This window comes from Sciurus carolinensis, chromosome 10 (assembly GCF_902686445.1).
Source record: "Sciurus carolinensis chromosome 10, mSciCar1.2, whole genome shotgun sequence".
Classification (NCBI taxonomy): Eukaryota; Metazoa; Chordata; class Mammalia; order Rodentia; family Sciuridae; genus Sciurus; species Sciurus carolinensis.
In genome coordinates, this window is record NC_062222.1 from 134175940 (window position 1) to 134195049 (window position 19110).

At 48.1% G+C, this 19110-nt stretch overlaps 1 protein-coding gene across 1 annotated transcript in view; it reads left to right on the plus strand.

Annotated features, from left to right (window-relative positions):
* Clnk (cytokine dependent hematopoietic cell linker) overlaps nt 1-19110 on the plus strand; it is a 159107-nt gene that overhangs the window by 100856 nt on the left and 39141 nt on the right. Inside the window, exons 6-8 of the mRNA XM_047566051.1 lie at nt 4481-4622; nt 5782-5888; nt 10452-10497. Coding sequence (XP_047422007.1) covers nt 4481-4622; nt 5782-5888; nt 10452-10497 — 295 coding nt within the window. The remainder of the gene's footprint in view (nt 1-4480; nt 4623-5781; nt 5889-10451; nt 10498-19110) is intronic.

The window sequence follows — 19110 nt, forward strand, 5'->3', positions numbered from 1 at the left end:
TAGATGTCCATCTGTCAGCTCCCAAGCAGGTCCCCTGCTCCAGCCCAGAACTTAGTTCTGTGTGCAGTTCCAGAACCCAACTCCATGCCCCTCTGCCATGTCTGTGGGACTTCACTTTCCAGCAGCTTCGCTTGGCCCTGGGCTCTGGGCTCTGCCAAGTCCAGGCATCAGTGAGAGGGAAGCAGCCTAACACACACTGAGCTCCTGTTACAGGGCAGATGCCAAGTGGAACCTTCATATGCATCTCCTCAATTAACCTTCGACAACCAAGGACCAAATAGAATAAGCGTAACCATCTCCAATTTACCGACTGGGCATCTGAGTCAGGGAGGTCAAGTTGACACCACAGTCAGAAAGCGAACCCCAGTTTAGATCTAGGACAGAGTGACCACACAGCCATGCTATCACCAGCCTTCTTACCTGGTTTCACATCCGGGAACTTCCCAGTCCTAGCCCTCCATACCTCCCACAAGCAGGCAAGGAGACAGACTTCAGAGTGGCAATGCCCAGCCTCCGAGGGCACTGCCCCAACGCCGCCATGAAAATGGTCCTACTCCACCATCTTTGTGACTGTGTCCGGTGACTTGCCCTTCTCTCCTTCAGGTGGCCAGGCTCTTCCTTTCTACCCTGCTCCTGCCTGTGGGTCACTGCATGGCTCCCTGCAGCTGGACACTTTGCTCTGTTAAACCTGATGACTTGATGACTTGTCCCCACTTCAGGGAAGATCTGAGGCCAGCCTTCCACCGGGAGCAGGCGGTGGGAGACAAGGCTGGCAACTGGGAGTCAACACAGTTGTCCGCAACACCCTCGCCCCTCTTCTGAGGTGTCCCATGTGCAGCACAGGCTCAAGCTGCCTCGGGCATCCTGATGTCCAAAGACACCTCTTAGATTGCCCTGCTTACACCCACAAAGAAGGCCCGAGAAGCACAAACACACACGGGTACTTGGCAAGGGTTAGAGGCTCCAAGAGGAGAGGGAGGGGGCTGGAGGCAGGCTTGCCCCTCCCTGCTCACAGCACAGAGGCCTGGGACCCCACCGGGCCTTCGCCACCAGCCGTTCTGCCCACAACTTTGCCTGGTCTCGTTTAAGACACTCCTGATCGCCAGAGTCGTTCTACAACAATGCGTGACTGGAGTTTGCAGGCCTGCTGTGGGGTGTGTGCGTGTGGCCTTCTGATTCAAAAATAGTTTGAAGTGAATCCCGGCAAAGAGACCTTTACAACTAGACAGATTATGGCATAAATAAAATTTTGAAATCACACACATAGGAATAATTAGACCCTACGCCTCGTTAGAATCTATTACTTTATGCACTTACTTAACAAGCTTCTGTTAAGACTCTACTGTGGGCAAAAAAAGGAAAAACCCAAATACGGTTAAGGCCATAAGCAACAACTTCGACTTTACATTTTCAGCCCCTGAGAGTCCAGAGAGATCAGCTGCCCACACGCAGGTGCGAGGCTGAGGCTGAGAAGAAATGACACTCCCACAGAACCGCGGGTCTCAGCCATGCATACCCTGTCCCCATTGCACTAACTGGGCAGCAGCCCACACAAGGAACGTCCTGGCTCCTCCGCCTCCATTTTTGGGGTGGAGAACACTTTTAAATTCCTGGTGTTGGGTTCCAATGTGGATGTGGTGGAAAAGTCTGTTTCTGCCCACACATGGCACCTGTGACCGGTGCAGATTTAGCAAGTGACTAATGCCAGGCTCCATAGTTTTGTTGTTGTTCTAATTAGTTATACATGACAGTAGAATGCATTTTGACACATCATACATAAATGGAGTATGAATTCTCAATTTTCTGGTTGTACATGATGTAAGATCACACAGGTCATGTTGTCATATAAGCACATAAGGTATTCACGTCCAATTCATTCCACTGTCCTTCCTACCCTCATACCCACTCTCCTCCCTTCACTCTCCTCTGCCTAATCCAAAGTAAACTAAAACCCCCTTATTGTGAATTACCATCCACATATCAGAGAAAACATTCAGTCTTTGGTTTTAGGGGATTAGTTTATTTTGCTTAGCATGATATTTTCTAGTTTCAGTCATTTACCTGCAAATGTCAAGATTTTATTCTTCTTTAAGCCTGAGTAATATTCCATCATGTATATATATCACATTTTCTTTATCCATTCATCTGCTGAAGGGCACCTAGGTCAGTTCCATAGTTTAGCTATTGTGAATTGAGCTGCCATAAACATTGATGTGGCTGCATCACTGTAGTATGCTGATTTTAAGTCCTCTGGGTATAAACTGATGAGTTTGGATAGCTGGGTCAAATGGTGTTCCATTCCACATTTTCTGAGGAATCTCCATACTGCTTTCCATAGTGGTTGTACCAATCTGCAGTCCCACCAGCAGTGTATGAGTGTACATTTTTCCCCACATCCTCGCCAACATTTATTGTTACTTGTATTCTTGATAATTGCCATTCTGACTGGAATGAGATAGAATCTTAGATTAGTTTTGATTTTCATTTCTCTAATTACTAGAGATGTTGCACATTTTTCCAAACATTTGTTGATCACTTGTATTTCTCCTGTGAAGTGTCTCTTCAGTTCCTTAGCCCATTATTGATTGGGTTATCTGGGTTGTTTGGTGTTAAAAAGTTTTTTGAGCTCTTTATGTATCCTGGAGACCAATGCTCTATTTGAGGTGTGTGTGGTAAAGATTTTCTCCCATTCTGTAGACTCTCTTTTCATGTTCTTGATGGTTTCCTTTGCTAAGAAGAAGCCTTTTAGTTTGAATCATTCCATTAATTGATTCTTGATTTTACTTCTGGCGCTTTAGGAGTCTTGTTAAGGAAGTCAGTTCCTAAGCAGACATGGTGAAGATTTGGGCCTACTTTTTCTTCTATTAGGCACAGGTGTCTGTTCTAGTGCCTAAGTCTTTGATCCTCTTTGAGTTGAGTTTCATTCAGGGTGAGAGAGAGAGGTTTAATTTCATTTGCTACATATAGATTTCCAGTTTTCCCAGGACCATTTGTTGAAGAGGCTGTCTTTTCTCCAGTGAATTTTTGGTGCCTTTGTCTAGTGTGAGATAGCTGCATTTATGTGTGTTTGTCTGTCTTCTATTCTGTACCATTGGTCATGTCTGTTTTGGTGCCAATACCATGCCATTTTTGTTACTATGGCTCTATAGTATAGTATACTATTCTGACACCTCCTGCTTCACTCTTCTTGCTAATTCTGGGTCTATTCTGGGTCTCCATATTTTTAAAAGAAGGATAAAGTTTCTTTATCTTGAGGCCCAAATTGGGGAGTGTACGTGGAAATAGATGTTTCTGTCTCCCTGTGTTTGGGGCATCATGTGACACCATTTAGATCTTTCCAAACTTCAGCACCGATAGACTCAATCCCATCTTTGGCACTTGAATTTCTCTCAGGCACAAATGAAGACTAAAAATCAGTTCTAGGGAAAAGTTGATTATTCTGAGATCCGGGAGGATGAATGATCACTGGGTCACTTTGTGATGAAGGAAATAGAGAATTTAGTCATGACCCTGCTCACACAGGGCGCCATGCTGGCTCCAGAGTCCAGTGCACAGATGCTATGATGACAGTTATATGTGAGGACATCAACTGTGGACTTGGCGTCCATTCTTGCCAATCCCAGGGGTCAGCCTCAGGGCCCTTGAAATGTGCCTATGTTAGTGTGCTTGGACCACCATAACGAAATCCCATAGACCAGTGGCTTGAACAAAAGATTTTCACACAGTCCTGGAAATCAGAAGTCCAAAATCAAAGTGCAAAAGGGCTGGTGGGCTCTCCCATTGGGTTGCAGATGGCTGCCCTCTTGCTGTGAGCTCCATGCCCTTCCCTTGGTGCTTGAGAAAGCCACTGGGGGTTTGGGAAGGACTGTGCTGCATCTGTATGGCAGTTGGCAGTTTCCCATCTTAGCATAATGTGTCTTCCACTTGTTAAGGTTCATAACATTACTTCCAACAATGCTCTTGCAAATGTTAGTGTATAAATTTATTTTGCTAAATTTATTTTGAAGCATTTTATTCTTTGTGATGGCAGTAATGTCATTTTATCAATCTTTATTTTGAAATAATTGCTAGTTTATAGTGAATTCTTCAGGATTCTTTTAATCTACAGAAGATCATCACATCCATGAATAGGAGCCCTCTCTGCTTTTCTGCTCATGTAATGACACTGGGCTCACCCAGGTAACCCAGGGTCACCTCCCCATTTTAAAGCCAGCTGACTAACAACCTTAATTACATCTGCACTGTCCCTTCACAACAGTGCCTAGGTAGGTATTTGAAAGCCAGAGATAAGAATATTTGAGGGAGCTTTTTAGAATTCTGCCTTTCACAAGAATTAAATTTCTACTTAATGACCCCAGGCCCTTAAATCACTGACACTGCAGCTCAGGAGTCCTGTCCCTGCCCAGCCAGCACTGCAGCCTCTGATCTCTGCCAGTATGGTCCCTTCCTTTGACTCCCTGGACTCTTGCTGCCCACTTAGGAAAGGAGCTTCACTGCAGCCCCGGAGGTAACAGGATACCACAGCGAGGACGAGTATGAAGACCCTGAGCTTCAGATGGTGGACGCATGGCCATCCATGAAGATTCTGCCAGCCCGGCCTATCAAGGAGTCTGAGTATGCAGGTAATGTGGCGGCTCCTGGGGTCTGAAGGGGCACATCTGTGCTGCTGCATCGCGGAGATTAAGGGTGCAGATTCTGACGTCAACAACCCTAGGTCCTGCCTCCCTGGCTTCCTGGCTGTGTGGCCTTGAGCACATTTCTGGAGCTCACTTTCTCTGTCAAAAATGGGTTTTGTCATAGCAGAACTTGCCCCAGTGTCCTTTAGAAGACTGCATAAGGCGACATTGAGCTTTCCCTAGAGGGCCTGGCTCAGAGGCAGGGGCAGTACCTGTTAGCTGTCACTGTCATGATGAGGCCCTTCCTGAGTCCTAGGAGCGTGGCAGCGGGTGGGCAGACAGGGCCGTGGGCCACGTGGCAAAGGTTAAGATGGAGTCTGCATGGCGAAGGAGAGGTGGGAAAGCTTGGTGGGGCAGTTTCTGGGTGGCCAGCCTCTGGGTACTTCCAGGGCATGGCAGCGTTCACAGCGGCTAGGAGGAGGACCTGGCTTCACCTTGCCTGGCTTCTCCTACCCGGGGCACACAGGGCAGTGTCCACAGGTTCTCCAGACCTTAGCCAGCACACTCCATGTGAAAGGAAAGAGGGAGCCTGCGGGGTTCCTGAGGGCCTGCCCACTGAAATGAATCCACGGACGTTTTTAACAAAGAATCATCTTGCAAAAAATGATGACAATAACCTCTTGCTCATTTACTCCGAAAGCGTTTACTGAATAATTGCCTTGTTCCAGTTACCATTTTAGAATGGATCCAGGACACAGGGGCAAAGAAAGGGTGCCCCGTCCCCTCCGGAAGGTCTCCATCTAGTGGCAGAAACAATCAACAGAGAAATGGAACACCCTGTCAAATCAGGGCCAGGGCCAGGGCCAGTGCCAGGGCCGGGGAGGGCGGGTGGGACCCAGGGAGCTTTCTAAAGGGCGGCAGAGCGCAGATCTTGAAGGATCAGCAGCATGTCTCAGTGGGTGAGAAAATGAAGCCCAGCCCAGCGCAGCTTCAGGGTGTATTTGTGAGAACCCCAAGGAGCAATTTCTCTGGCACCTTTCTCCTCAGGGGACAAGTGAAGGGGACAGTTTGCTTCATACCTATGTGGTGATTATTCAGATGTTATAGAGGTGAGAAGAGTTTGTAAGTCGGAGAGTCTGACTTTGCTGTTTTTCTCTTTGCACAGATACACGCTGCTTCAAGCGTGTGACGGACACTCCCACTCTGCTACACGCCAAGACCTCCCTGCCCCCTCAGGGGCAATCCTGGAACGTGTGGACCAGGCTGGAAGAAGTGAGTAAGAGCTGGACCCTGGGAACCCAACCAGAGCAGGGCACTTCCAAACCAGTGGGGAGCCCGGTCGGGGAGTGGTCCCAGCCAGCTCTCCAAGGCAGCTCCCTTGGTAACAAGCGGGACAGGCTCAGGGGGACTTGGGGCTGACTCACAACTGGTAGGGTCTTATTCTTGTGGAAGAGTCTGGAAGGAAGGAGAAGTAGCATTTGTTGAAGGGTTATCCTGAGCCAGGCGTGGAGTCACAGCTTTCACATGCATCTCATCTGATCCTCACTGCTTTCTTTGGAGCCAGGACTTAGAATCAGATCTTTCCCATCATAACATCATCTTGCCCAGAGTCTCCACCCAGTATTCTGCACTGCCAACTGGGTGGTAATAAGTGAATCCAACCACCTCTCCAAGCCTCTCTGACCTCATCTGTAAAACAGGAATGAAAACCCCTTCCAAGCTTGCTTCTAAGGGCTATTTGGAAAGCTATGACACATAATGTTATGAAAATATTTTGTATATGAAAATGTTCTAAATATATGTGTTTTTTTATTTTCAATAAGGTGCTTAATAACATTTAATTTTCTTAATGAAAAAATGCATAAAATAGATTAATCATCCCTGGGGCTGCAGGGTGATTGACCATAATATTTTTATGCATTTCATGTCAGTATTTTCTATGCAGATATATTTCATGCAAAAGAATCCTTGTTGTATAGGATACATGCCTGGCATTCTCTTCTTTTCACATTGAGTTCTGGTTATAAAATAATTTTCCACGTGATACACAAGGACTCAGAATTTTTATAGACCTATGGTCCCATTATACAATTTTTATTTATTTTCCTTAACCATTGAGTGAAAACATTTTAACAGTTTCTGTTACTTATTTTGAGATTTCCTTCCTGAAAAAAAATGTTTCAATTTACCTCCCCAGAAGTCCTGTCCAGGAATGTCCATTTCTAGACTTCACACCATGGGATACTACTTTTTTACTCATCATTTTTTTTTAAAGGAAGGATCTCACTGGTGCCTTTTTCTTGATGGTGCAACATAGGTTGCACTTGGGGACGTCTGTTATTATGGACGATGTCTCCATCTGTCTGTTTGCACCTGAGACTGGATATTGACAATGAACAGAAAGTATTTCTCAGCCTGGGGAGCTGGGAAGTTGAGGTCAAAGTGCCAGTATCTGGCAGGGGCTTGCTTTCTGCATCCTGCCACGGTAGAAGTGCAGAGATGGGGAGGAGCAGGTGGAGAAAGTGAGAGAAGTGGGTCTGTAACTACCCCACTCCATGATGACAAACCCACTCCCAAGTTAGGGCCTGAATCCGCCCAGGAGGGCGGAGCCCACACCGCTCAATCACCTCCCAATGCTCCTCCTCTTAATACTGCTACCGAGGCAATTCAACTCCGCCATGCGCTCCAGGGAACAAACATTCAAATCACGGCAGATAGGAAAAGGAAGGTGCAACAGTGCCAAACAACGCCACCTCCACAGAACCTATGCAATGAGAGAGCAAGCGTCGTGAGGGGCCAGCCCGCCCCCATGCACAGCACCTGCAGAGACACGCCTTGACGGATACGCCCACTCCTGAGCATCTCCGGCCTGCCAGGGGCACGTGTGATCACAGACCAGAGACTAACCAGTGAACACCGGCTTCCCTGCGCTCAGGAAACTTCCATGCCAGTGAGGAGGGGCCGGAAGAAATAAGTAAAGGATGGACAGGCTTTGTGGCAAGTGCGACATGCTTTGAAAAAATAATTGAGGCAGGATGACATGAAGGAAAGCCTTCCTCAACAGAGATCAGACTGAATGAATGACATGAAATCCTTAAAAGAACCTTGCAAGATGAACATTACCATCCCCATTGGAACAGCGGCAATTTTCCAAGCTGTGTGCCTTCAAGCCGGTGCCACCTTCTCTGAGCTTTCACTGTTAGGGCCTGATTTGGCTCTGGCACCTGGCAGGTTGCCATTATGTGAGTGGGTCTCAATAAATGAATGAAAATGAGCCGGCATCGTTTGAACCGGGTCTTGAGACTGGAGAGCTGTTCCACAGGAAGGAGTCCAGCCTTGGCCCAGCTCGCTGTCTGTTCCCAGGAATGCTTTCTCAGTCTGGCCTCCAAAGTTCTCCCACTGCTCTACACTGTTGTCAAGCAGCAGCCAGATCTGCAACGGGGGCAGGGCCAGCGGGGGCGGCAGGACACTCTGGGAAAGCACAGCCCACGTCTGGAGGAGAAAGAACTCCAGAGTCCTGGCCCACTGTGCAGGAGTGGACACGCTCAGCTCCCTTACCTGAGTCACCGACGACCCCGTGGACACAGAGATGGGCCTGCGCCGGGGAATCTTTGTTATTGTTGCAAAGGAGAAACAATCCTCATCTGAGTTTTCTAAAACAACTCTCAGAATTGAAGCCTCCGTTCCTAGTATCTTGTATTCCTTCATATCGCCTTTGCAGCTTCCAATTTCAACAAACTTCTTCCTTTAGCTAAGTCACTTTGCTAGTGGAACCACAATCTCACTCCATGAAGTCCAGTGAGATCATGGGAGAAAAAGAAAAGGGCTGGAGAGGAAGGAGCAAAAATCTGGACAAGAGGGACGTTGTCTTCTAAATTCAACAAGGTGTTGGCCTCGATTCAGATAGAGTTTTACTTTTATAATTAATGCTTGACTCATCACAGTTTTAATGATAAGCAGATTATCTTTTTCATTACCACCTCATTTCCAGGGGTGGAGTCTCATTTTGTAGCTTTTTGTTGAGATGAAACTATCTAAGAAATGGATCATCAGTAACCCTTACAGAGGCCAGTTCTTATCTCAACTCCTTATCTCAGACTGCTGCTGCTTGGGGGCACTTACTGTGTACCAGGCGCTGTGCTTGGTGGTGGGAGGATAAAGATGAGTCAGTGCCCTCAGTGGACCAAGAAAGGCAGTCAGCCTAGTGGACAGCCTAGCTGTCCTAGGAAAGCTAGAATGGAGGTGAGCCCTGGAGGCAGAGCACAGCTGCCTGGCCCAACTGCTGGCCAGGGGCCTCAGGAGCCTTCTGGAGGACATGGGCAGGGCAGTCCCACACACCTGTAAGGCAAGGTGATCCGTGCTTCTCACCGGAGACCCTGCCTCCCAGCACCTTTGGCAAGGAATGGAGACTTCTGGGTTGTTCCCAGGGAGTTGTGCTGACATCTAAGGAGTGAAGACCAGGGGCTGCCAAACCTTGCCCAGCACACAAGACAGCCTTACACACACACACACACACACACACACACAGCGTGAAGATCTATCTAGCCCCAAATCTCAACAGAGCTGAGGCTAAAGAACCTGCTAGGACTCACCGTGGGTGCAGCTTTAGAATCCAAGCTCTCAGCCCGCTGTTGCCTCAAGACCCAGCACTGTTGTGGGTACCCAGCAGGCACAGGAAATGCACAGCCCACAGAAAATGGCAGAAACCCAACAGGAAGTACTCCTGGACCTGGGATCCTGTGTGATACCATCAGAGGGACCTATGCTGGGGGAGCCACCAGAAATTCATGCAAAAGATCCACCAAAGACACAGAGCAGAATCTGTCTGCTGAGGCGAAAGAGCAGGGGCCCCAAGGAAGCCCTGTCCCAAGCCCCTGCTTCCTGAGCCCTGTCTGCAATGAGGACGTCAGAGAACCTGTCCTGCGTCCACAGCCAGGCTAGGTAGCGGGTGGGCTGAGGACACTGGGACCGTCCCTGTCTGTGGGGCAGGTGTGCAGGGGTGAGGTGCACCAAGAACACTCCCAACCCTCCAGCTCCCGGTCCTTCAGGTGACTCCAGAGGAGCCCAGGGTGCTGGCGCGGCCTAGGAGCCCGAGTGGCAAGAACAAGCAACCAGCACTCAGCTGGGCAGGCTGACCAGCAGCACAGCATCCACCCTGGCCACCTCCACTTGGTGCCCTAAAGAGAAGCACCAGGCCTGGTGCTGGTCTGGGCCTCAGGCAGTCAGAGCTGGCTCCTAAGGACAGTGTCCTCGCCTGCCCTCCCTGCGGCCAGTGGTTCCTGCGCGGCCGTCAGCAGTGCACTAAGGTCGGTGGTGGTGTCCGTGAGGACGCGGGAGGATTTCAGTGTGACTCAGACACCTCACCTTCCTGGCACTCTGTGTCACGTCCCCTCCCACCCCTGTCCTCACAAGGAAGCTGTCCTCTTGTTACCTACATTTCACAGATGAGGAAACTGAGGTTCAGCAGGGCGAGTGACCTGTTTGTCACAGCCAGCATGTGGTAGAAGCAGCATGCGGTTCACAGCCTAGGGGACCATGCTTTGGTCCGCCTGCCCCATGGCTTCCCTGTGCCAGATCACGTGTGCGGATCTTCATAATAACCCGATGGTGCAAATCGGCCGCTGAGTCTTTTCTCTGAAGACCCTTCCCCAGGGTCTCCCAGCAGCAAGATCCAGGATGTGCATTCCAAACCCTGACAAATACTGCCTGGGCCACCGCGCCCTTCCCAGTGGCAGGTGCATCCAGGACTTGTGCATTGGTCCCTGGGAGTCCACCCACACAGAGCAGGGATGCTGGATGACATCAGAGGTAATAGTGCTGTGTTGTCTTCTACAGGTAGACAAAGCTGTTTCCAAGGACATGAGAAGCCACCACGCCAAAGGTAAAGTCATGTCACAGAAGTTCCAAGTGTGAGAACATCTACTTTATTTCTAAGGTCTTGTGTTTTTGTTGGTGACAATGGGGACCTTTCACAAGGTGATCTACTGAACTACCCTTCAGGAAGTAACTCATTCAGAGTCAGGTATGCTGTGCCTTTTCATTGTGTTACCTAGGGACAGAGAAATCCACTGTGAAAATTCACATTTTGTATTGCATAAATATATAACTATGTGGCTTCTATGACGGTACACCCAGAAAAATCACAAGATCGAAATCTTAGGTAAAATGTTGACTAATTCATATGAAAATAGATTTTATAGCTTTGAGCCAAACAACTCAATTTGAAGATAAAAATGCAGGTATCAACCTGAACGGAAATAATCAATTCCACCCGTGCCGGAAGCACAAATGAAGGTCTGGAGAGGGTTTGGTAGGACCGGGTCCATCACAGAGCCTCTGGTCACCCTCCACGACGCCCCCTCCTCTGCCCGTCCGATGGGAGAAGATGACAACCTTATATCCACACTTCCCCGTAACCGAAACCTGTCCAACTCGCCTCCTGTGCCCGATCATGGACTCCGTGGTGTCTTGCGGGTGCCACCTTTTCTTTAAGGAGACAGTGTCACAGTTAGGGTCCCAGCAGGAGACAGCGGCTCAAGTCAGAGTACTTCCGGGAAGTTTACCTACAAAGGAGCTACTTCCCGAGGTCTGGGGGTTGGGGCAGGACAGAGGGACAGCTGTGGACCGCCCCAGGCGCAAAGGAGCCAGGGGACAGCTCTGGGGGAGCCTCCCAATGGCTGCAGTCAACCAGAAATGGCAGTGTGGCACAGCCTGCGTGCCTCTGATGGTCACGTCCAGGCAGAGCAGGGGGCAGGCAGAGGGGTCCTGCCGGGGAGTGGGAGATCTCACAGCGGGGGGCAGGGTGCACAAGCAGCGGGCAACCCAGCTCGGCCACGCCCACGGCAGGGCCTGAGTCAGCACCTGACATCCGAGCCTAGCTTTCCTCTCCAACTGGTGGAGTGGGCGGGGCTCGCTGACACCGCACTTCCGGTGCATCCGCCCAGGCAGGCAGATCCTGCAGAGGTGGGAAGGGTCCTCGTGCCTCAGGCCACGCCCTCCGGCCTGTCTGCCTCCCGCCGTTCACTCCGCACCCCCCACACACACAGCGGAGGCGCATCGCGTCCTTAAGAATGGCGAGACCTTCCCTGCACACGGCACTTGACTCAGGACTTGGTTCCATTAACTGTGGTGCATTTCACTCTTAGCAAAGGTTCACTCTTAGCAAAAGTTATTTTCACTCCTCTTCTCAGAGAAAGGGACCGAGAGCCCAGAAGGGTCACAGGTCAGACGATGATCATTTGATAGGCAGCGTCCTGGGTCATAATACTATGCTTGTGTGGCTCTCGCTGAGAAAAGGGTCCTGGGAGAAACCAATGAGAAAGGACTGCATGATTGTTCTATTTTCTTATAATTCTCTGTGGACAATGCCCTGCTTCTTTGGCTCAACAGTTTCTTCAGCCATTATGCACATATCCACATGTCTATTTATCTCTCCATTTGTGTATTTATCCACATTTCACCTGAGTTCACAAAGGTATCAGAGTAGTTAATAAAATTTTGAACAGTAAAAGAGAAAAATTGAAATCCTAGGGAAAATCTAGATAGATGATCTGATTAACATAAAATGTAGGATCCTCAGGCCCATACTGCTAAATTCCATTAAAATCAAATTGCTAGGTTGCTTCTGAGCTTCCCGGTAACAGAAGCAAAAAGGGAATCAAGCTACTTTATGTGTTATTAATTTCCCAAAACAAAAAGTAGACCAATTCCTTAGGGAAAGCACCAAGGACATATGTCTCAGGATCACATTAATGCTGCTTATTGTATATAGCATGTTGCTATAGACCAGGGCTACAAAATAAAATTGTTTATTAAAGTAAGCCCCAGTGTAAAATGAGGGCATAACTACAGAGAGGACCTCAGCACAAACAAGGCTCACAGCAGACCAGGCGTGTTGGGCCTGAGAGGAGGAGGCGCACAGACTTCTCAGTGGGAGTCCTAGTCTTTCCATTTTCCTCTCCTGCACTTCTGTAATGGATGGTTCTCTACTACTGCCTGGAGCTCTGAGCTACTGTACAAGAAGGAAGCTGGAAGGGGGGAAATAGCATGAATACTCCCCATTTTTAGAATCCAGCATCTTGCTGGAAAATGTTTGAATGATTTATGTGTTTATTTAAAAATTCTATATTTCTGATGCAAACACATTCTCAGATAATTTATTCATTCTCACAAAATGTCACAGAAAAAAGCCCTATCAGTTGGCTCAGTGATGGAAGGATTTTATGGTGATATTTTTCATCAAGTTGAGCAGTTATAGATTTATGTTAATGTACATTTTATATCATTTTTCTTGCAATCACATTCTGACATTATCTGGAAGCCGTCAGATTTCAAGAACTTATCTTCCCTGATGCTTGACATTTTTTTTTTCTTCATTCCTAAAAACGGGTAGAAGTTTATTTGGAGACGAAATACTTACAGTGTGAGTTGTTTGTGATGAACCACGAGCACCCAGAGGAAATCCCTTCATTGCCAGAGGAGGACAGCCGTGATATTCAAATATGACCCGGCTTAGCGCCCTAGAAAACCAACGCAGAGAATGAAAGCAGCTGACAAGGGTCCCCCTGGGCCCTAGGTGTGAACCAAGCCGCGCGAACTCTAAACCATTGCCTTTGAAGTGTCAGGCGTGCTAATTCAGGAACAAATTTGTAGGAAACACAATAAACCACCCAAGCAAAGAAAGAGAATCAGGAGGGGGCAACTGAACACGTAGATCTACACCCATGAGTTTGTTGGAAAGAAGCAACACGGGATTCCACGCCAAGCCCTCGAAAGACCCTTGTTCCAGTGCGCCTTTAGGCAAGGTTGGATTCTGCAGGAACTAGAACCAGACGTGAGTTTAGAGTTAGTCTTGTTCAACTCCCGGGTTTCAAGAGGCTTAGCCAGGGGTCACGCCCTGCAGGGACGTTTCCAGAACTTCATGGCATAATACTCCCTCTGCACACTCCTCCACCACCAGGTCCCACTCACCCTAACCACACCGCGGCGCACTCCTGAATTGGTCGGGGATACTGCCCCCTGGTGGCAGGACGTGGTGACACACAGAGTTTAGTATCCTCTAAGCTTGGACCTTAACAGAAAATAACAAGGCTTAAGTTGCAGAGTGGATCAGAAATAAATTTAAGATTATTCCCCTATCATTTTATGTTTATTTCAGTCACAAGCCACAGCACAAAAGCAACGCAGGCACTGATGCAAATACTTGGATCAAAGTTAATGTTACAGACTTTGTGAGGTCGCTCATTAATGGGAATTCAGAGCAGTATCTTGTCTCATCTCCGCACAGGGAAAATAATGAGGCTCAGAGAAAAGGAAAGACATCCAATAACTGCTTGATGCAGCGGCTACATTTCCCAGTAGACAAGTCATCACGAATAGAACTGGAAAACAAGGTTCTCAATAAAAGAAGCTCAAGAAAATCTGTATCTCCCAGTAGCAATTCCCCATGAAGACTCGATTTCCTAATAGAATCCCGATGTACAGTAACTGTCTTTACAAAGACAAAGCATGCTCCTCCCCTCAAATCCATTTCAACATCACTGAATATTCATGCAGAATGAAAAACACTCTCTTTGTCTTTGTAATGTCGGGACATGACCTAGGAGAAACCCCTCCCTGTTTGCTCTGGGCTGAGGGTTTCCTGATAAGTAGGACTTCAGGACTAAACCAGAGGAGTCCCGGGCCTCCTGGGCCCAGCCAGTCCCCCTAGGTGTGGCCTCTAGGTCCGCATGTCTGATGCAGAAGGAAGGGCTATTTATTGGGTTTATAATAGCAGAATCTCCATCACCCAGCCCCTCCCAGAACTGAGGCACAGCATCCTCGCAGACTCCTGAACACACACGAGGGCCTTGCCAACCTCCCCAGGCAACCCCCTCCTTGAACAGCACCAGCTGTTTCCTTTCAGCTCAGCATAAGGAACAGCTCTGTCTTCCTCCAGCCTTCCCATTGGATCTTGGGCCACATAGCTAGAGTAGTGGGAGGCTGAGTCATGCTAAATAAAAGGGGACTCTGCCTGCATTGACCTGAAAACACTGGAAGAAGAAGAAATCAGCAGATCTCTTTACTGCCCAGCTCTCCTGATCTGTGACTCACCACGAGGGGGATTCAGCATGGAGAGCTTGCAACTTCGGCATCTGTAGAACTATTTCCTGGGTCATATTTCTGAGCACAGGATCCTCAGAATGCACTTCAAAATAGCTGGCACCGACTCAGACATTCTTTTCTGCTAAGGTTCACTGTATGTTCCCCATTCAGAATAATTCCTTGGGGTTACATATATTTTTGATTAATGTGTTAATTATACATGTTAATGGGGCCAGTGTGATTTATGGTACAGGTATACAGTGTGTGCTGATCAAATCCATCTCCCTTTAGCCACACTCCCCACCTCCTTCCCAAGCTCTAATCAGTATTCAGCTTCAGGTCAGCTTTTTTTTCTTTTTGTTTTTTTAGTTTCCACCTATGAGAGAGAATGTGCAGGACCTGTCTTTCTGGGTCTGGCTTATTTCAGTTAACGTAGTGTCCCCAGCTCCATCCATTTTGCTACATACCATGGGATTCCATTCTTCCTGATGGCTAAATAATATTCCACTATTCATAACTACCATATTTTTCTTTATCAATTCCTCCACAGATGGGCCCCTTGGCTCTGGGGATGGTGTGGCTACACAGACATTCCTGACCCATGAAAGCCACATGCACAGAAGCCTTGTAGACAAAAACCCTGTCCATCCTTCCTGCTCTCCCAGCAGTCCCCAGCGAATGGTGGACAATGACACGCTCATCCTCCCTCCTTCCTACTATTATTTCCTAATTTCATATCCTACATCACAATTTGAAGAAAAGGTCATGAAAAATACACATTAAATTGGCATAGTGCAAGTTCCTGGTACTGTAGCCCCCGTCTCTGTAGTTCACACACTAGGAGTCAAACAACCATTGACTGAAAATATTCCAAAAACATTGTGAACATGGACAGGCTATTTTCATTATCATTATTACCTAAACAATACAGTGCAACCACTGTTCACAGAGCACTTACGTCGGTGTGGGCATTGTGAGGGGTCAAGAGATGGCACAGTGTACAGGAGGGTGGCAGCAGTTACCGGAAACTCTTGTGCCATTTCACCTAAGCACTTGAGCATCCTCAGAAGTTGGACCCACGGGGGTCACAGTTGAATCCCCCAAGGATTCTAAGGAATGGTGGGGAAGAGGATTTTAAAGCCAGAGAAATATAGGAAGCTTGAGAGGTGAAATGCATCTGATTCCCACATGTTCCGGACAGTAGTGCTGGGCACCACCTGTGTGCTCCACAGCAGGCCAGCACCTTGCCTGTCCCAGAAGCACCAGGTCCCCAGGGGCACTGCTTCTGTGTCTGTTTCCCTACCAGACGGTGGACTCCTGGAGGACAGGGAGCAACACACGCGTGTCAATTCTGCGTCATCGCAGCTCCCTTGGTCTACAGTTGCTTTGCCCCAGGGTCCGGAGTCACTCAGTGTCACGGGAGACCTCTGGCCAGCGGGAGCTCAGTGTGTGGAGTTCTCCACCAATTGCAGTGGACGCCATGAAGTGCCTGCAGAATGACACCCAGGGAGGCCTGTGTCTCCCCAGAGGGCCTCGCCGAGACAGGGTCACTGAACAGAGGAGTGAGACCATGACCTCCGGTGAAGGCAACTGCATTTTTGCTCCCCAGAAGTAGTTCAAATGTGGCTGTATGAGTGCCGGGCACAGAAACCACAGTTCCAGCTGGCTCAACCCAGCTTGGCCGCTTCTCTAGAATGACCTACCGCACTGAGGAACTTCTCAACTGAGAGACACCTGTCTGCGCTGGAGGAGAGGCAGCACCTCATGAGGCATCCTCTGCTTTAAAGGTGCAAAATTCACCTGACACATGGTGGAGCCTCAGCTGAGGCGTGTGGCACTCAACTAAAGGCCCCAGATTTCTATCCATCTGGTTCACTCCCTGACCTCCTCCCTCTGCAGGCCAACGCATCTCACACTCTAACTAGTTTGTAGTTTAGCCTAGAAAATAAATACATCACGGATGAATTTGTAAAGGAAATAAGTTAGATGCTCAATCTCAGAGGCCACGGCTTAGGGACCTTCATTTCCCCGCAGCAGACTCAACTGGTAAATGGCTGTTACGTTTCTTCCAGGATTTAGCCCATTTTAACAGTGCACAGGTAATCATTGTGTCATAGGCCCACCTGGGAATGCTCTTATGCTCTTGGGCCCCAGTCCCACATTCCCTCTAGGTGGGGCCTCTGGAGGGGCAAGTCAAGAGGCCTGGATTGCTTCTGGCCCCGTCTGCATTTCTACCTTCTAAGTTTAGACACTTTCCTTCACTGGGACTTAACAGCCCAATAGACAGCAGAACTCCGTGGTCACCAGCTTTCTGTGAGTCCACGCACAGGGCTCATGTGTACACATGCACCCACCGCACTCCACTGGTCCTCCTCCTCAGTCTCAGTCCATCACTTCACCGGCCTGCGCCCTTCCCCCTCCCCAGCCCTCCTGGGTCAGCAGAAGAGATACCTCCCCAGGCTTGTTCTAGGGGCCTTTCATAGTGCTGCCCAGATACAGTGGAGGCAAATCACCCTCACCAAGCCCTGTGCCTAAAACCTGCTGACCTTGTGTGAAGAGCCTTTAGTGCAGGGAGGTCCCCCCACACCCCTGGCTCTGCCTAACTTGACCCTCCCCACTGCAGCCCAAAGACCGGGTTCAGTCATTTATTACTCCCATTAACTTCAGGAAGCATGGATAGCCTTGGAGGCGCTTCCCAAACAGGCCTTGCCAAATATACATTATTAACCTCTTGGCTCAAAAGCAACTTCTTGGGACAATTATGTAGTTAATCCCCAGGACATGTATCCTGAGAGTCCATTTTCTCATAAGACTTTTAGACATATTAAATGTTCTGAGTGAGGCCAAGTTTTATGCAATTTTGTCCTAAGTCCATCTCCCTAATCACAGAACATCCCACTGATGGTCTATTTCTGAAAGTGTTGGTTTGCACAACTGTACTCTGTAGATAAAGGGAACTATATATATTCAGCATAAATTGGATAAAAAGCTCAGTGAAATCCAAACATTATATATTTAATCCTCACCATCTAAGGAACTAGATGTCATTATCTGCATTCTACAGTAACAACATGGGCATTGAAACTCAGAATATTGAAATAACTTGTCCAAGGTTAGTAAGTGACAGGCGTGGGTTTTGAATCCAGCCTGAATGACTTCACAGATGCCATTGTAGCAATGTCTCTTGCACCAAAAGACAAATTCTCGACTCCTCCATGTCTTCTTTGCCAATCCTTTAAGATCACAAATAAGGATATGAAATGCAAAAGCCAAGTAGTTTGTATTAAGCCACTCACCCAAACTAGATTTCTAGAAGGAAAAAGAAAAATACATATGTATTTGAGGTTACTTTACATTTTACTGTTAAAAGGATGTGTATCACACAATTTTGAAATAACAAGAAATGACACAACACTTTCATCATAATTCCCTAGTTAGTCGGTCCTTATAGAACCCTTTTGAAGATTTTCCAGACTCTTGTATCTGCAGCCAAACTATGGTTGCCATTAATATAACGACTTGGACGCTCTAACCTGAGTCTCTTGGTGTCTGTTTGTATTTCCTCAATTTTCCACTTTTCACAAAGTCGCAGCTGCAGACACAACACTTTGGAAATGAATCTGCCTTATTATCATCTTCTCTATTGCTGTCTTAAGTCTGGACAAGCAACAAAACAGGAAGTCAGACTCTGATCTGTAGCATTCCTTAGTTCTCCTGGTGCAAATTCTCCTGCAGGCCAGGTTTCAGACTGTGGTTGTGACCAGAAAGTGGGGTGGGGAGGAGATGCCATTCCATCTTCCCTGCATAGCTGCCAGGGAGGTCAAAGACCCTGACAGCATAGAAAACGGTCCGCCCGCGGGGGTGCACTGCCCCACTCGTTACCTTGTTTTGATCAATCTTGGGTGTACATTTATATGACTTATCGTTAATAATGTCTGTATTTAACAACCAGGTTACAAAAGTCTTGAAATTTTAATGCCCAGCCTCTGTGGTGTGTGGGAGCCTCTCCAACACCCACGAACAGGTCTCTTAGGACTTTCTCCCTCTCCAGGAAGCCTGGCTTTCACCTCCTGTGACACCATGCAGTTCACTTCTTCATGGTTTTTCCCTAGTGGGTTGCAGAGGAAATAGACCAACATCCACCAGCCTATACAGCCATGCCCACCCACCTTGCAGCATTACGTCCCCAGTGGAACCTGGGCCACTGACTTGACCCCGCTTCTTCTAAGACTGAAAAGCGGTCAGGGCAGACCGTGCTAATAACACCTCTGGCCACCAGGTGGCGCCCCTCAAGACAGCCTGCTCCAAGTGAAAACTCATATTTTAGGAAAGACCTTGAAGAACTACCAGTTGGCTCCTCTTGTTTGACAGGACATTTGTCATAAGATTTGAGAATAATCTATGTACTTAT